The sequence below is a fragment of the Cebus imitator genome, unplaced genomic scaffold, assembly GCF_001604975.1.
Source record: "Cebus imitator isolate Cc_AM_T3 unplaced genomic scaffold, Cebus_imitator-1.0 Scaffold209, whole genome shotgun sequence".
Lineage (NCBI taxonomy): Eukaryota > Metazoa > Chordata > Mammalia > Primates > Cebidae > Cebus > Cebus imitator.
Window position 1 is genome coordinate 1179324 of NW_016107524.1, and position 18889 is coordinate 1198212.

General features: G+C 35.8%; 1 protein-coding gene across 36 annotated transcripts in view; it reads left to right on the forward strand.

Annotated features, from left to right (window-relative positions):
* The window catches only part of NRXN1 (neurexin 1), a 1144745-nt gene extending 1126851 nt beyond the window's left edge, over nt 1-17894 (forward strand). For all 36 annotated transcript variants that reach the window (XM_037745697.1, XM_037745699.1, XM_017548539.1 and 33 more), the window contains one exon: nt 14495-17894. In XM_037745697.1, the coding sequence (XP_037601625.1) occupies nt 14495-14802 (308 nt within the window). In that variant the 3' untranslated portion in view covers nt 14803-17894. The remainder of the gene's footprint in view (nt 1-14494) is intronic.
* The last annotated feature ends 995 nt before the right edge of the window (nt 17895-18889 follow it).

Here is an 18889-nt window from a genome sequence, read left to right on the forward strand (position 1 = left end):
TATGGCCAGGACTTTGGAATTAGATAGAACTAGTGTGACATGTAGCCCTTTCCTGGCCTTGGGAAAGTTACTAGTAGTTTTGATGCTCCGTTTCCTAGTCTGTAAAATGGGAAGAATAGGGTTCATTATGAGATTGGAAAAAGAGGATTCAGATACAATGCTTGTCAGAGTGCCTGGCACATACCACATACGAAGGGTTTAATAAATAATTATGACACATCCAATGATAGGTAGAGGACCCACTGCTACTGGCACTGGTTGTTTGCCAATGGAGGCATTATTCTGCCTTGCAGTGAGGTCGCTCATAAGGCATTACACATTTGTTCTGAGTAAAAAATAGCCACAGTCTCTTTAGGCATTAGCGAGAGTGGGCGCTATTAAAATAACTTGGCTAACATATGATTGGCCACTTATAATTATTACATAGCATGTAAGTGAGTTTGCTAAGTTAGAGTAAGCATTTACTTGAAGTCTGTAAAAAATAATAGATGGTTGCCAACACAGAAGCCTACTCCAATAAGCAACAGAAAACTCTTCAGTAATGAGGACAGCATACGTTTTTAGGCAGTCTATATGTATCCAGCCTTACAGCATTCGTAACAGGTTTTACATCACAATGTCTTATTGGAAGATGCTAAAATATGGTAAGAGCCTTTTAAAAGTATGGCACATGTCCTGTTGAGCTTTGGAAGGAGACAACAAAGTGCACATCCATGCTCTGAAATATTTAACCACCTTGAAGGGAGGAATGTAGCACAGGTTTAGAAAAATAAAGAGTACGTTTATCTCTTAGGAAAACACGAAATCCAGGAAGGATAAAGTCCTGTTGTGTTGTAATTTGGGTCAAATACCTGTCCTGATCATGATATTGGCTTCCCGTGGCATTTTCTTGGTAGCTCATTAATTTCATTTTCTCAGATGATATCAGCGGTAAGGCAGCATATTCTGAATTCTAATCTACAGCACATGCTGCCTCCATGAGGGGCCAATATGCTTTCACTGTTGGCTCATGTGCTCCAAGGAGCAGCAAATGCTACATTTGGCTTTAGCCTTCAGCTTTCATCTCAACACGGTAGCTTGTCAGTTAGATCACTCTCATCATGAGTAGCTCCTTAATCATAAGCAGGATGTTATAAGAAGCCTGGTACTGGCAATATAATAGCAAAGACCAGAATACTTTATGAATTTTCCATGTTAAAAATGGTGTATGAAAGATGCCATAACAGCCAGATGCCATTAATTACATTAAAAAAAAATAGGAGAAAGAAAAACACAGATGTTGTCACATCTAAGAGCACAATAAAATATTTTGTTTCATTAAGTAAACTTGGGATAACCCAGTGCCTGTGTTCAAATCTCAATTCAGCCACCTACTGTGTAATTAGAGGCAAACCTTCGAATCTGTGTGTAGTCAACTTTTTACATCTGCAAAATGATAGGAATAATGTTCCATGCTCATGACATTGCTGTATTGATAAAAACAAGACAATGTGTCTAAAGCACTTTGATCCACATGAAAGCTTTGATAAAATAAATAAGCTTTTATTAGTAGAACTGGCAAATTAAATAGTAAAGCATATCATAAATGGAAATATTCCAAAACAAGAAAGGGAAACGTTAGTGATGGATACTTTCACATCTAGAAAGTTTTTCAGAGTATTTCTAAATTCTATCAGCATAAAACTTTTCTCAATAACCACTAAGACAGGAGCAATGCTTTGGCTGGATAAATTTAGGTCCCTATGTTTGGAGGAGGGGCACATATCATCTGCTCTTCTTATTTTGGAGGAAAAAAATTTAGGCTTTTTATACTAAAAAAAAAGAGAGAGAGGGAGAGAAAGGGAGAGCGCTTTTGAGAGAAGGAATGACTAACTTTCCTGCTTCCTTCCTAGGACACTCAGGAATACTCCCAGCAGTATGACTTACCAGGCACACTCACCCACTCAACCTCCCCACCATGATGGATGTCTTGTCTTTCATATTTCCTAATGCCAGGCTTGACATACTTCCCCAGTGGCCTCAGAGGGGAAGGTGTCTAATCTTTCACCTCAGCTATTGCACTTTCACCAAAAAGAATATGATCTGTTCCCAACAAAAGAAAATTGAGACAGCAATGGTCTCATGACAGGAATATAAAGATGATCACCCAAAGTGAGTAGGCGCACTTCTAAATCAGGAAAATTATACAGTGCCCCATTACACAGAATGACTCGGGTTCACATAGATGTCGTGCAGGCAACCTGGTGGTGGAGGGGTGCACCTAGGACCCAGCATGCAACCTTGCTGTGAAAAGTCTACTTCAGATTTCATCCAGAGTACACTGTGCAATTCCAAAGCAGGGAATGAAGTGGGAGAACACTGATTTAACAATTTTAGAAAGAGACAAACCTAATCAAAAGAGTTTTTACCAATATAATAAGCCTTGCTGTCAGCGATTTATTACCAAAGAATAGTCTTTCTTAGATGATTGATTTTATGACACCTAAAACATAAAATACCATAATAAAATTTTGAAAGAGGGAGAAATGTAATTCACTCCAACCATAGGAGTAAGAGAGCACTGATCCACTAAAGACAGACTGTCTCACAGAAAAACAAGAACAAGCTCCACATGCAGCACCACAATTAATAGCCTGAAACAACATGCCCTACAATGCAAATGACCGTTTTTTGCCACCTGAATTCACAAGGCCCCCATTCATGAAAGTCCTCAAATACAACTACTCCCAGGGAGATAACGTCCCTGATGGTCACTGCCACAGCTGATTGAGACACTGTGCAGTGCATAATGCAAAACTGTGTGATTGTTGGAACAGCTGCGATTCAGTACCTTTTGAGCGGAAGATGCAGGGAAAACAAACAGACGATCACTGTTTTCACCAAGTCCTCATCCTCCTCAGACACTTTCACATTTAATGCCCTACCTGATCTGATGCCCACAGTAACCCTGGGATATAAATAATTTATGTGTCATTATCATGTTATGGATAAAGGAATGTTAGTGGAGGATAAGGAACTGCAAATGGTCACTCAAAATTTAGGTGCGGGCCCTGGGCTAAAACTTAATACATAATCCAATATTCTTCTTACCACTCTTTGCTTCTTTTCTAAGATTCTGTGGGAATGTGAACTCCCACAGTAAAGGACAGAGCGTTGGCAGCAGGTAAAGAGGAATGTGGCTGGAAGGGGTAGATTTGGGCAACTGTTTAGAAAATACACCGAAAATGCTAAGTGTTTTTACATTTAATGCAGGAATAAAACCGGAAACAATAACAAAGTGATCTACAGTCATAAATGCAGATAGAACGCTGAGTATTATAAAATGTTGGTAGTCACAGACAGACCTGGGTTTGAATTTTGGCTGTACCATTTATGAAGCCTAAATAGCCTATGTTCTTTAAGATTGTTTTCTTTCCTATAATAATAATACCTATACCACAGAGTGTTATGAGGAATAAATGAGAAAAATTTATGAGCAAAGTGTACAGCACAGAAACTACTGTATAATAATAGGAAAAGTAATAGTTGTTAACTAAGTAAAACAAGAAACAAAATGTAGGTGTCGCAGGGAAGTCATAGCAGCTGTGTTAAGCATCAGTTGACAATTGAGTAATGTTAAAATATATGGAAGTAAGAAAGGTTTTGATGAGGGTTTTGATACTTAAGTAAGTTCATTGCAAGTTATTGCAAATTTTTCATGGAGCTATTTAAAAGCTTGGCTTTACCTATTAATTTGAATGAGTGAGGGAGGAAAGGAAGGAGGGGAAAGAAAGAAGGACTGTAGCAGTTTTTTTTGAGTTGGGGTCTCTGTTGCCCAGTAGGAATGCAGTGCCACAATTATAGCTCACTGCACCCTCAAACTGCCAGGCTCAGGTGATCCTCCCACTTCAGCCACCCCAGTCCCAGTAGCCGAGACTACAGGCATGCACCACAATGCCCGGCTAATTTTTTTACATTTTTTTGTAGAGATGGAGTCTCCTCCCTTTGTTGCCCAAGCTGGTCTGGAACTCTTGGCCTCAGGCAATACTCCACTCTCAGTCTCCCAAAGTACTGGGATTACAGGCATGAACTACCATGCCCAGCAACCTGAGCAACTTCTGAGAGAGAACTGGAAGGACTGCTGCCATATTCACATGTACACACATGCACACATTCACACACTCACAGTCCTCATTACTCTAGCTATAATGTTGCCATTTTGTCTTCGAGTAAACCAGGTTCTCCAAAAATTTCTAGTTCCAGGCCTTAAGGATTCTGTGGAATAAATCTCATTTTTTGTAAAGACAGATTATTCAAACTTCTGTACTTGTATAAAAATGGAAATTGATCTTAAGAAAATGATTTCTGGATGTATATATTTTTGGGTGTTGTAGTCAATGAGTTCCCAGGAAAAGAGGCTATTTTGGTATCAAGAAGTTAGTTGAGTAGATATCAGCTAATAAGCAGTATCATCAACATTTCAAAATATAACTCTTCTTGCATTTTTCTGGAACGTAATACATGTTCATGAAAAACATATACAGACTCTCTGGGATCCCTAGTTTTGAAACCGATTTTCTGTTATTGCCTTTATGGCTTTCTTCTTGACAATTATGGAAAGTAGGCCTGACTAACGAGATCCTTTTCAACTCCAATAGCAACAGGATAGAAAAGCACCCTAGAAACTTCTGCAACTACTCTGAATTGAAAAAAGAGCCCAAGTTAGCTGTCAACTATTTGCAGTACTGTGGGTGTCAGATGATGTTGATGTAAATAAGGCATTCAAATGAATCAAACTGCAGACTGGTGACTCAGTTAACTTTAAATAGCTTAGTGATTTCAGTCATTGGGATTAAGTGACATATTACCTTGAAGCATAGGGAAAGCAGATACAATATTTTCATTATTGTACATTGATCCCAGTTCTCCCAAGCACAGAAGAAGTGATTTCTGATTTAATGAAATAAATACTACATTTATCTTTTTTACTGAAGATATTACAAAGGTTGAGGGTTAGAGACGTAGTGAGTTAAAATATTTTCTAAAGAAGTATTCGATGTTAATGCCCGTGTTCAGCCCCCTCGCTTAGCACCTTTACTCAAAACTTTAATACCAAAGGTCCTTCACTTTCTTACTCTGTCTCCCAGGCTGGAGTACAATGACATGATCGTGGCTCACTGTATTCTTGAACTCCTGGGTTCAAGTGATCCTCCCACCTTTGACTCTTGAGCAGCTAGGACTACAGGTGTGCATCACTACATCCAATTAATGCTTGTTTTACTTTTTTCTAGAGACAGGTACTGGCTGTCTTTTCCAGGCTGGTCTTGAACACCTGGCTTCAAGCGAACCCCCTATCTCAGCTTCTCCAGCTGCTGTGATTACAGGTGTGAGCCACAATGTCTGGCTTTCACACTTTCTTAGTGATTGGATTTAAACCAGTTTCCCCTTGAAAATTTATCAAGTTACAGAATTTTTTCTTCGAATTAGTCAGATGACATACAGTTCTCAGCCAGTGTATTCAATCTTCATTAGAGATTGGAAAGTGAGAGAACTAAGAAGAAAGAGAAGGAGTCACAGGAACCTGTAAAAGGACTGACGATCTAGTTGAAAAAAGACAAAACAGTTGAATGAAACCTTTGAGATTTTACAATAGTATAGAATACTAAAATTAGTCATGTGATATATGATTGAGTTGATTAAAACATTTGTAATAGGTGCTATTGGATTACTTTCTAATAATAATCAAATAATTAATAATATTCTCATCAGCATTGGGATTTCTTCTGCACTTGCTTGTGTGTATTTTTATCTCTACTTCCGGGAGGTTGTCTTTTTTCCTATTAGTTGACGCACGCTTGGCATTTTAGAGAGATTTACTCTTGGTCTGTCATATGTACTACACATACTTCCTCTGTCCTTTTTCATTTTCATTTTGTTGATGATATGCCTTTTGCCACATAAAATTGTTATTTATGGGGTCAAATATGCTCATCTTTTTCTTATGGCTTCATTCTATAGTCTACAATCTCTGCGATAAATTTCAGGTCCACCTTGAAATTTCTTCTCACTCTCCCTTTAGTCTCACTGGGCTACAGCCACTCTATTTATTCCTGAAAAGTAAACTGTGTCCTCAAGGTCATCCCACATGTTATTGGTAGACTCCTCTGCCCACTTTCACTTGCCCACTCTCTACTCATTTTTATCTTAAGTGTCACAAATTCAGAAGGGTCTTTCAGCTTCTGCAGTTGCAATCAGAAACCTTGGTCTGACTCCTGCAGGGTACCTACAGTTTTCCTTCATCATGCGTATCCCAGCTGTTACTTTATGCTTAACTGTGTGATTCTTTCTTGTCTGCCTCTCTGGCTCACTCTATTTTAAGGTCCATGAGGACATATACATCAAGTTTGTTTGGGTATTTCCTATACCCCCAGGACCTCATATAGTCCCTGGAATGTTAACTATAGCCCATTATATATTTGTTGATAGAAGGAGTGGATTTTCTTGGAGAAAAATTCATAAAAGATGAGACATTTGAGCCAAGTTTTGAGAAATAAGTACTATTGAAACAGGCAGAAGATAAAAGCTTATATGAAGGTTGAACTCTTTTTGGTATGTGGGGACTTGGAGACAGCAATATTATGACTGTAACTTCCTTTGACAGATAGGGAAGGTAAATTGTAGTAGATAGCTGTGAACAGACTGCGAAGGGCCAGGAGAACAGTAGGCGCACGGGTGTTTGAGTAAGCACCACAATGGATGCAAACTACAAGGATACAATGACTATGTAAAAAGTCTATGAAGCTTATAGATGACTAAGGTGTGGGCATACAGTTCATAACATACTGAATAACTGAAGAATAAGATTTGTAATTACCATGATCCTACAGCTTCCCCTGGTGATGAGGGAGATTGTGCATGTTCCTCTGTTTAAGTGTCACCAAAGTCATACAGAGTATGGATGCCGTTGTCTTTTCTGTTCCATGTGGTACCATTGGAGGTAGCAACCTGTCCTAGTTGGGTTTCTTTGTCGTGCAAGCACATGATGAGGTTTTCTGTGCCTAGCATCCCTTGCCATTAAATACCTAAATCTTTGAAGAAGATAATGAACCTCTTGGTATCAGAGTGGTGGCCCCTTAACTGCCCTTCAAACGCATGCTTTGGTGGTTTTGAAAGAAGTAGAGGAGTGTGTCAGACACGGCAGCCAGAAGGGTAGCAAAGGTTTATCGATTTCCAAGTTCTTTCTAAATCTCCAGTGTACTGGGGAAGAGGCTAAGATGTGTCAGACATTTCCCCTCTCAAGACTCCTGTCTGACCTCCGTAAGTGAACCTTAGAATGTTCAGGCATGGGTGGAGTTGGTGAGAGGGAGAATGGAAGGAATTTGAAACATCCAGCATCCCTCACTTCTGACAAAACCACAGCATGAGTCAAATTCATGCATGTCATATAAATCATTGTGTACCTGCTTTCCTACAAATGTAGCATTTAAACGTGGCTTCTTGTGAATGACTACATAATAATTATTTCTTCTGGCCTACACAGTATTGAAGCAGAAAAAAAAAAGGAAAAAGTAATAAACTTTGAGTTGTTTTTTTCCAAACGAGGAAAAAAACTGCTAATCTCAATTCACAAACACCCCAGGAGGCTACAATTCCAATTTTCTTTTCACAGTATTAATGAAACTGGCTACTGGAAAAGTCAAGTCAAATCTTCCCCTATAAATCCAGACTTTCAAGACTAGCCTAGAATTATAATAACTTCGACATCTCTTAGACACAGTATAGAACTCTGGCCTAATGAGATCATTTTAGGCAACTTTTTCCTAGGTGGGGTGGAGACAGAAATTTAAAATCTCTTAAGTTTGATTTATGAGAAAACTGGAAAGACTCGTCAGAAACTCTTAGTGAGAAGAAATTCGATAAATGCATCTTTTCACGAGTTTTTTTTAAAGGATCATTGCAAGACAGGACATTTAACAATTCTGATTAGCAGAATGATATATGCCGAGCATTATGGAGTTTAATGATCCTTTATGATCCCCTCTTGATCTTACATATATGGCCTATGTTCTTTTTTTTTTTAACCACTAGCATGGTTTATTCTTTATTATCTCAAGGTTGGTAGTTTCTCACAACCTTTTTCTCAAAGCTCAAAAGCTGAATTTTCATTGTCATCAGGATAGTGATACTCTTGCTTTGCCTTTGGTGTGCCAGGGTCATAGTTGATGACATACACATACATTAACAGTCTATACTGAAGAAATAAAACCAGCCTGAAAAATTACCGGGAAACTACAATCTAACCTTGAAAGTTAACATTGCAACCATCATCTATGTAATATTACAGCTCATTCAAGTTTACAAAATAATTTCATAAAAGTGACAATACAAGTGATAAAAAAGAGCATCTGATGGGATGCTAATATCTTGGTGAGCTCATCAATAGAAATATAAGGTCTCGCCACCTGCCAAACCCCATTCTATGTCAGGAATTGGGATTATAAACACCATTTATCATGAAGAGTTGCAAAAACATAGATCAAGAGCAGTTTTCTTCAATGACAATAATTGATTGCTATGTTTCCAATTTCAGAAAGAATAATAATAAGGATGTCACTTTCCATTGCAAAGTGAAATCTCCTTGGAAAAGTTTATTAATATTCAAAAACATACCTTTCAAATTGCTTAGTTATTTCAGCACCTCGGTTGTGAATCATTGTGCTAAGTAACTAAAAGACTTAACTTCTATTTGTATATGATAAGGTATGATTAAGTACAATGAAACAATGCAGTAAATACAATGCAAAATTTAATGGCTTAAGGTGCCCCCCCCTCAGATCACCATATGCATCACGAAAGTTTTTTTTCTAAATTAGGTGATCAAATATTACTTGTTTTGATAAAGCATACAATTTCATCTGCAAACAAATTTAGAAAGTTACACTTTAAAGTAATCATGCCAATATGAAACAAAATTTGTTCTGGTGAAATAATCACACGTAGACATTTGTGCCAGTAAGAATTATTTTACATTGTGTTTTGAAATTAGGAACTTGACAATACATTTTGTGGTTTATTGAACACCTTCCTGAGTAATACACCAATCCAAGAGGCAAAAAGTCCTGACCACCTTCATTTACCTGGTGTTGGAGAGGGCCCCTATAGGGATAATTTAGGAGATGGAAGAGCAAAGCACAGAGGTGATAAAGAGGGGGCAGTGGGAGGAAGAACAGAGAGGAGCACAGAGGAAGAGCAGAGGTTACAAGAAGCTGGGAAGAGATGAATATTTTATTATCTAATATTAATTAAACAACAACAACAAAAAAAGAGAAAACTCATAGGATTCCTGATAAATCTACTGGGACAAAGCAGACCATGTGGAAAATTTCTAGAGACCACCATATCTTGCCAAATGCTAGAAAAGAGAGGAAGGATGAAAAGCTACCTTTCAGTGGTCCTTTAAAGTAACATGCTTTATCAGTGCAAGAATCTCAGGAATTTTTCTGTAGCCATTTGGCTAAGTGAATCTCAGAAGTAGGAAAGAAGTGAATACAAATATGAAATAAATCATAACTATTGTACTGCTCTGTTTCCTTGCTAGAATAATCAGCAGCTTCCAAATTATTTAGGTTAAAAATACCAGCAAAAGTCAAAAGCCTTCATATTGTGATGAAGGTGTGCATTCCTGCTCTCCCAACATGTAGTAGATCACTGTCAATCCCACTGAGGTTTTCCACTGACCAGAGTTCCTTATGTTCCTGGGCCCAATATAATGAACTGGCTATATCAGCTTGCTTTAACCTACACATCACAGGTAACCTTTGATGATTCAAGAGTTAAAGACTTAAGCTTATATGTGTGTAATCCATATTTTGGTTCCTCCTCCATTATTCTCTTTCACTTGCTTTTTTAAGTAAGTTAAATCTTTTTTACAAGTTATTCTTTGTCACGTGCTGGGACAAAGAAATTAAAAAGCAGTGAAAGTAAACTTTAATTACATTATTCACCTTTCAGCACTGCTAAGAAAAAAAAAAAACATGTTTCAGATTGCTTTAATTTTTTTAAAAAAAGTCTTATTTTTGTTTCTTACATAGTATAGCCCTCTATGCAAAATTCTCAAATCCATGAAATATACAAATTATACATTTATCTTATTTTTTCACATTTTAGTAAATGGTTGAGATGACTGCATTTCTCCTTATATAAAAAGACATTTAACCATATTAGTCATTAATACTGGTCTCTACATTAATATAAGATTTCTTCAGATATTTTTCAGTAATCATCAAAATAAAGCAATAGTGACAATAAGGGAAACCACATTTATAATTCATGAATATATTTAACTCTTTTTGGTCTTTTATTACATATCTAGGAGATATGTCCCATTAACACATAAATATTTATATTCCCAAAAGTTAGGAAAAATTTCATTTAGCCTTCACATGTGAAGCATAAGTATTCATAAAAAATATTAATCAGTTAGATATGGGAATAACTACATATTCCAAACATACCTATAATAATATCTGCTATGATGATTATTCAAATTTTAATTTGAATCAGGGGAAAAGATAATATGTTTCTTTATTGGGTTTAGATTTTAATTTTGGTGGAGCTTTTATAGGTTATTTTTTTCTTTAATTTTTTATTATACTTAACGTTTTGGGATACATGTGCATGCGCAGAACATGCAGGTTTGTTACATAGGTATACACGTGCCATGGTGGTTTGCTGTATCCATTACTCAGCCATCCACATTAGGTGTTTCTCCTAATGCTATCCCTCCCGAATCCCACACCCCCTGACAGGCCACAGTGTGTGATGTTCCCTTCCCTGTGTGCATGTGTTCTCATTGTTCACCTCCCACTTACGAGTGAGAACATGTGGTATTTGGTTTTCCGTTCTTGTGTTAGTTTCCAGCTTCATCCATGTCCCTGCAAAGGACATGAAGTCATCCTTTTTTTTTTATGGCTGCGTGGTATTCCAATGGTGTATAGGTGCCACATTTTCTTTATCCAGTCTATCATTGATGTGCATTTGAGCTGGTTTCAAGTCTTTGCCATTGTGAATACTGCTGCAATAAACATACATCTGCATGTGTCTTTATAGTAGAATGATTGGTAATTTTTTGGGTATATACCCAGGCTCAAATGCTATCTCTGGTTCTGGACCTTTGAGGAATCAGCACACTATCTTCCACATGGTTGAACTAATTTATACTCCCACCAACAGTATAAAAGTGTTCCTATTTCTCCACATCCTCTCCAGCATCTTATTTCCTAACTTTTTAATGATCACCATTCTAACTGGTGTGAGATGGTATCTTATTGTGGTTTTGATTTGTATTTCTCTAATGACCAGTGATGATGAGCTTTTTTTTCATATGTTTGTTGGCCACATAAATGTCATCTTTTGAGAAGTGTCTGCTCACATTCTTCGCCCCCTTTTTGATGGTTTTTTTTTTTCTTGTAAATTTGTTTAAGTTCCTCATAGATTCTGGATATTAGCCCTTTGTCAGATGGATAGATTGCAAAAATTTTCTCCCATTCTGTAGGTTGTCTAAGTTGGAGGCACCATGCTACCTCACTTCAAACAATACTACAAGGCTACAGTATCCAAAACAGCACAGTACTGGTACCAAAACACATGTATAGACCAATGGAACAGAACAGAAGCCTCAGAAATAACAACACACATCTACAGTCATCTAATCTTTGACAAACCTGACAAAAACAAGCAATGGGGAAAGGATTCCCTATTTAATAAATGGTGCTGGGAAAACTGGCTAGCCATATGCAGAAGACTGAAACTGGACCCCTTCCTTACACCTTATACAAAAATTAACTCAAGATGGATTAAAGACTTAAATGTAAGACCTAAAAGCATAGAAACCCTAGAAGAAAACCTAGGCAGTACCATTCAGGACATAGGCATGGGCAAGCACTTCAGGACTAAAACACCAAAACCAATGACGACAAAAGCCAAAATTGACAAATGAGATCTAATTAACCTAAAGAGTTTCTGTAGGTTATATTTTAAAGAAAGATGATATTTAGAATTTTTACATCTGGGTTTTGTGTAGAGATATCTTTGGACTTTATATGACTTAAGCAACATTTTGGCTAGTGTTACAAAAAAGAAAGTATTTTCCTTAAACAGGAGATGTTTTCAAATGCATATGGCACAGCTGAAGCATTTCAGGCTTTGTTATGGTCTTTGTGATCTCATTCTTATTTTAACACAAAGTTGCTCTTATACTATGTGCATAGTTGTTTTGAAAACACCTCAGAAATACTTAAGCAGATAAAAATGTTTTGATAAGAGTCCACTTATGATACCAATTTTTATTGAAAAATATGTCTATTTTTAGTATATAAAATATAAATCCTGCATTCCATTAAAATTCTCAAATTTTACTATCATAAGCTAAATCATTCAAATGTTATCTCCATTCTCCCTATTCCACTCTGACAGACAAACTGAAAGTGAGGTAACTGTGAAAATGTGTTTAAAGTGAAAGCATTTCATCAGGATGGAAAGAAATGATTTAGGTGACATTTAAATAAAATCTCCTTGTGAGCTCTCAAGACACCATAGTAAAAGAATGCTCCATAAAATGAAAGTTTTCATGTAGTGAAAGCAGCTGAGCTAATTGGCACACTTTGGCAAAGATGACTGTATTTAAAAGAGAAAGTGCTGCCTTTGGTCTGTCAGACAGTGACAAGTTACCGAGGTAGATTCTATTCTTCATGAGAGGAAATTAATTTCTTGTAATCAAATACAGTGGATTATAGTCTTTGTCTCCTTGCACCTTGGGCACAGAAGCAACTCCAAGGCTTTTTATTCAGCCACACTACATGGGCTTTTGTAAAACAAGCAATGACATATTCTGCATAAAAATTTTCACCTGCTACATTTTGTAGTGCCAGAACACAGCATCTTGCTACCTTGAGACTGAGAGCTACCGCTTTGGAAATGGCTGTATTTGTAAGGCTTTATTTGGGGAAGGAAAGGAAAAATCACAGAAAAAAAAAAAAAAAAAAANAAAAAAAAAAAAAAAACATTTAGGCAAAAGAAATCTTGATGATTTTTGAAAATGGAATTACAAAGCAGTATAGAGCCATATGTTTGGTTAAAAGGTTTCTAGTAATTAACAAAAACTTTTGCAGGAATATTAAAATTAATTATGAAGTGATATTTAGTAGGAGCGAAATAAAAGCACAATTTTAGTCTTCTCGAGTTTTCAATTCCTACATAAACATGAACACACACTTGTACACACACATCTTTATCTGCTATATATGCAATCTTGAGATTCTTGTTCGTTATGCATAATTGGCAAAAAGTAGTGTTTTGAAAGTTGTAGCATTTTTCATACATCTGAAAAGTAATAATTTTATGTAGGACAAGTGAGAAGATGTTGTTTCAGGGAAAAACGGAAAACACAATTCACAAGAACATGACATACAGTCAGAGTAGAATAGAATATTCTTCTCTATATATAGTTTCTATCCTTTTATATATAACAACGACAAAAAAAGTTTAGAGGAAATGAGCTGCCCCTTCTCCTCCCCATATCTACCAGTTAAATCTCAGGTCTATTCTTCCCCATCGATGGTCAATTTCAGTGTCTAACCAAGCCTTCAAGAAGACATAGGCACCCCCAAATCCATTGCTCTCACCAAGAAAGAGCCTTATCTGTACTTGGGGAGACACAAGAAGGGTTTTGTCAGTTGAATACAACTAGACTAGCCAGGCTTCTATTATCATCTATTAAGTAATTCTGAGTTTTGACTCAAAAATCAATCTAGACTGTATTATTTAAAACTGAGAAAGAATATTAGTTTCTCCTCCAAAGTTTAGCTTGGGAGATCCCCAATGAATTAATAAAATACACCCATACTTATGTAAACAAATCTCCAACAAAATGGAAATTAGTCTATTTTTGTTTATAAAAATGTAATTTAAAGTTACACTTTAAAAAGACAGTTACAATGTGTGGATTGGCTCACTGTTCAATACTGTATTCTTTACAATACAAGGCAATATGATTTCTAAAGTAATCCTAAATTTAGTTGTCCTGATTCAGTTTAGAGTTAGACCTATGTTCTAGAGCAACACCAATTTGATGCTTATGATTCCCTCTAGTATTATAGCGTAGTGCTGTTCTGATTTTCTTTATGTTGGGTTTGTGGTTTTTTACTTAACCCACCAGCATGGCCCTTTAGAGCTAACTGGAGTTGATTTGGAGCAATGCTTACAAAACTCTGTAAATAAAATTGGTGAAAAAATAAGACGTAGCAAGGAACCTCTCCCAGAGAACTTTGAATCACAGTCCCTAGTTTTTAGTAACCGTGAGGCAAAGGGATAGCTACATTTAGTAACAGGATACTTTTCCTAAAGCATAGGTGCTTAACATTAGGCACGGAAATAAATAATGAATGTTAATATAGCTCTCTGGGGTGCAGTGAACTCAATGGTCACTTTGTGTTTGTTCTCATCCTCTTTTCTACAGCCAACCCAACCCGAGCAGGCGGGAGAGAGCCGTACCCAGGCTCAGCAGAAGTGATCCGGGAGTCCAGCAGCACCACGGGTATGGTCGTGGGGATAGTAGCTGCTGCCGCCCTGTGCATCCTTATCCTCCTCTACGCCATGTACAAGTACAGAAACCGGGATGAAGGCTCATACCATGTGGACGAGAGTCGAAACTACATCAGTAACTCAGCACAGTCCAATGGGGCTGTCGTAAAGGAGAAACAACCCAGCAGTGCGAAAAGCGCCAACAAAAATAAGAAAAACAAGGATAAAGAGTATTATGTCTGATCCCAAGATCTTAAATGGACACTTGTATAGAAATAGTCTTCATTTTATCTGAGACATAATATAAACTTATTTACTTTCCTTTTTATGAAGCACATACAAAAGAAGACAGGGAATGCAATCAGGAAGGAAAGACTTAAAAAAATAAAAATAAAAACAAGTATCTCATGCTCTTGTTTCTCAAAAAAGAAAAACAAAAAACAGGGGCCAATAAATTCCCTAACATCCACAGTGTTTTCATTTACTCTGCCTGTCTTTATGTTGCTGGAACATTTCTAAAAGACAGTGATGACCGCACGCATTCATAAAGCAAAGGAGTATTACAGCATCAAGGCACAACACAAAAACCAACACAAAACATAACACAAAAAAGAAGCTACCTATGATCCTGGATTTAGCCAAAGTGCTAGCGCTTTCCTGAGATGTCAGTTAGTCCAATTGCCAGAGAAGACTGTCCTTTTGAGTGACTCAACCTGCAAACCTTTAAGCGTTTGCCGCCTGGTGCAACTGGAGCAGTGGTTGGAACTTGCATTTGAAACAAAGTGCTGGCTTTTTTGAAGACTTGTGTAGGAACACATTCAAAAAGCCCCTTTCTGGTTGTGAGAGAGGAAAAAAAAAAAGTATGGAGGCCTTATTTTCAAAAATGTGAAATATAAGGCACATTTTCACACTAAAATTTCAAAACAAAAACAAGAGGGCATAGATGCAATCATTGGGAAATTTTCATGCACGCTTATTATGTTATTACATATGTTTATATAAAATCCATCTCTGTGTGCTTTCTGGACTGTGATAAGTGACGTTTTATAGCCTGTTGTATAGAAAATGCAAAATATATCTCTGCTCTTCAGCCATTTTTGCTAAATTCAATGTTATAAGTGTTGCTAAGTATAGGGAGTTTTATGACATCAGAGCAACAATTATTTCGGTTGGGTTTTTGTTTTTGCCACCATTATAAATTGCCACAATTACTTAATTTTATTTTTTAAAGAAATTACAGTGTAGTGTTTATTCTAAGGAAGATATGTATGAATGTATATAAAAAGACTCAGCTACTTTTTTTCTTATATGTACAGCCTTCATTCTGTTGCAATTAAGTTTTAGTACTTGTATGAAAGGTGTGAATTAGAAAGTCAAATATATACATATGTATCTTATAATCTTTTCTCCCTGAAATACTCACATTCCCACCTACATTCACTATTTTGACATACGCGTGCGCGCACACACACACACACACTCACACACTCATCCACAGCAATCCATCAGGTATGCTAGAAGATCCAAACATGCATACAGTAGCAAACATTTACTGACGAATTGAAAAACAGGAAGGCAGAGGGTTGTGCCAAGGAATTGATGATAAATAGGGTGATTTGCTTCATTGAGATCTTGCTCCCAGGAAACCCCAAGAAGATTTCAGTCCCTAATAAAATGAACCTTTCCTTATCAAATAGAAATATCACTGATATACTGCTGCATGAATAAGAACCATTGTGTGGGCAGGTTATGGAAGCAAAATTGGTTAATCTACACCTTAACTCTGGCTGCTGCAATTGAAAACTTTCTTTCGAATAAAATCATATATATATTCTCTGAATCTGATGTGCATGATGAACATTTTTGGAAAGTAAACACTTTCTCAACTAAAAGTATTTTTCAGTAATTTTTGATTCTGTATTACTACCCATTTAAAAAATTATTCTCTCTTATTGACTATGTTTTAACTTTTCTGGTTTTACACATATATTATTAAATATAGCTTTAACACATTAAGTAGTAGAAAAGTATAGATTATCACTTGTTTTTGCATATTATTCAATGACGTTCACAGCAATAAATTATTAATATGAGAAGGTAGTGCAAAAGAAAAGCATTATTAGATTGCAAGGTGATGCTTCAGTAAAAGTTGGTTGCATTACTTGAATACCTTCTAAAAGAACGATAATAGATTTTGTAGAAGAGAAGAAGAACTTTACAATTAGCTTTAATCAGCAAGGCAAAAAATGCAAAACATCTTTTGTGATACTTTAGTTGATGAAAAAAGCCAAGAAGTGGCCTGGATTTCAGACATAAAGCACCTTAGAAATACGTAAAATTCATAGCAAATTACCACTATCTATGGTTGCCAAGTCACTGTTGTATACACAGAATCACAAAGATTTTTTATAACCCAGAAAGTAGAAGGTATAAAATGCAAATTTAATATCCATTACTCCTTTTTTAGATTTTCATTATTTTTAATTTGCCAGGTATAATAATTCACAAGTCTTTTTTTCATCCCCCGTCTCATTCAGTCTTACTCAGGGAAAGCCAGTAAAATCAGAAGGGAAGTGTACAACTACTAATTTACAGCTTGAAGGTTTGTTTTTTTTTTTTTTGTTTTTTTTTTTTTTTTTTTCCTTTTTAAGGTTGCTTTTCTATTTTATCTATTAAGCTTGAACCAGTTTCCATCTGGAAAGATTCTGAAATATAACAGAAAATAAACTGAATAATGGTAATTTAAAGCAGTATATCTATGAAATGTGTTGTTTGGGATTGATTTGAATGTTTCTTCCCAGAATAAATTTTAAAGTTACATGCAATAATATAATTTAATATTATCAGTAAAAATATTTCTAATGGCTTACACAAACTCTAGCTAAAATTATTTTTTCCTGGATGGGAAAAGTAAAGAGAGGAACAGAGTTAGGAGAAAATAACTTGAATCCCAAGTATCTTCATACCAAACATATCAGGGTTCCATGCATAGTTTGCAGTTGATTGAGGATTTCACACTACTTGGCATAAATTTGATTACATCTCTAGACTGTAACTTTTCTGATTGAGTATGCTTCTTTTTTATCCATGTAATGTGTTGCCTTTTTTAAAACAACAAAATACTACAATAATGTGTGAAGTGGTCAATCCCTAAGACATCAAAGAAAGGCCACATAACCCTACCCTTCTAGTGCTTTGTGTGATTGGGTATCTAAGGGGTTTTCTTTTTTTTTTTAATTTGTTTGTTTTTCTGTTGCAAGGCCAATTTATCCATTATTGGAAATGCTAAGCAAGTGGAATTTACTGTTTTGTTAATAAAATATTTCTTAATACAACTGTGGATTTATTGATTTTAAAAATTATATGTGGCGCCATTTCTTGATTAATGGGACAGTAAAGAAAGCTGCATTGAAAGGGAAGATGAATTTTTATACACTAGAGGAAGAATGTTGACTCTCTTTTTTTCTGGATTGTATTAGTCATTAAGCACCTCGATATTCATACACTTAAAGGTATAGCCACTAAATGTACCTTGGTTTACATTTGTCCATTGTGATATGCCAGAAACCATAAACTCACACAGTGTTAGTTGAAAACAACATAAAAATACTAATTTCATAAATATGCTTTTTCTCTATTAAAAAAATGGAATTCAAGTTAAGTAAACCTGTGATTAAATTCCAAAAGTATCACATGCTAATTACAATTTGCCTAGCATCTTTGACTCTCACATTGTGTTATTTGAAAAAAAAAAAAAAGTATAAGAACATATTGTACTATTTGTTTCCATGTAACTATTTCTCACAAAGCAAATTAGCTTTTTAGGAATAAGATGATTCATCAGAGGAAGTCCTAGTTCAACAGTTAATAACTGTTTTAAAACCCTGGTGCTTGAAAATGATTTTCTGATAAACATGCACAAGTTTGGTCTTTCTTACTTCAACAGTAAACGGTCTGAACATGAATGCTTAATTCATTTTGTACTTGTAGTGTCTAGATATATGTGCTATTTCTTTATTACTATTCATGATTTTTAAAATGTAACTGAAGAAACAGTCCACATTTTCTTAATGTCTAAATTAAAGGATATATAATTTAATTTCCCTTAAAAATATGTTGGCACTTCAAAGCTGGTTGCTGTGTAAAACCTATTATTAGTAATCAGACCAAGGATTTTGGGTCTTAACCTTTAGAGGGCATAGATGCCCAGGGCTCAATGATTAGGCATCAGGGGTTGCTAACTTTAATATATAAGTATATATAATGGATACATATAAATATATAAATAAATAATTGCTATTACATATAAATATTTTAAGTATTAAATATT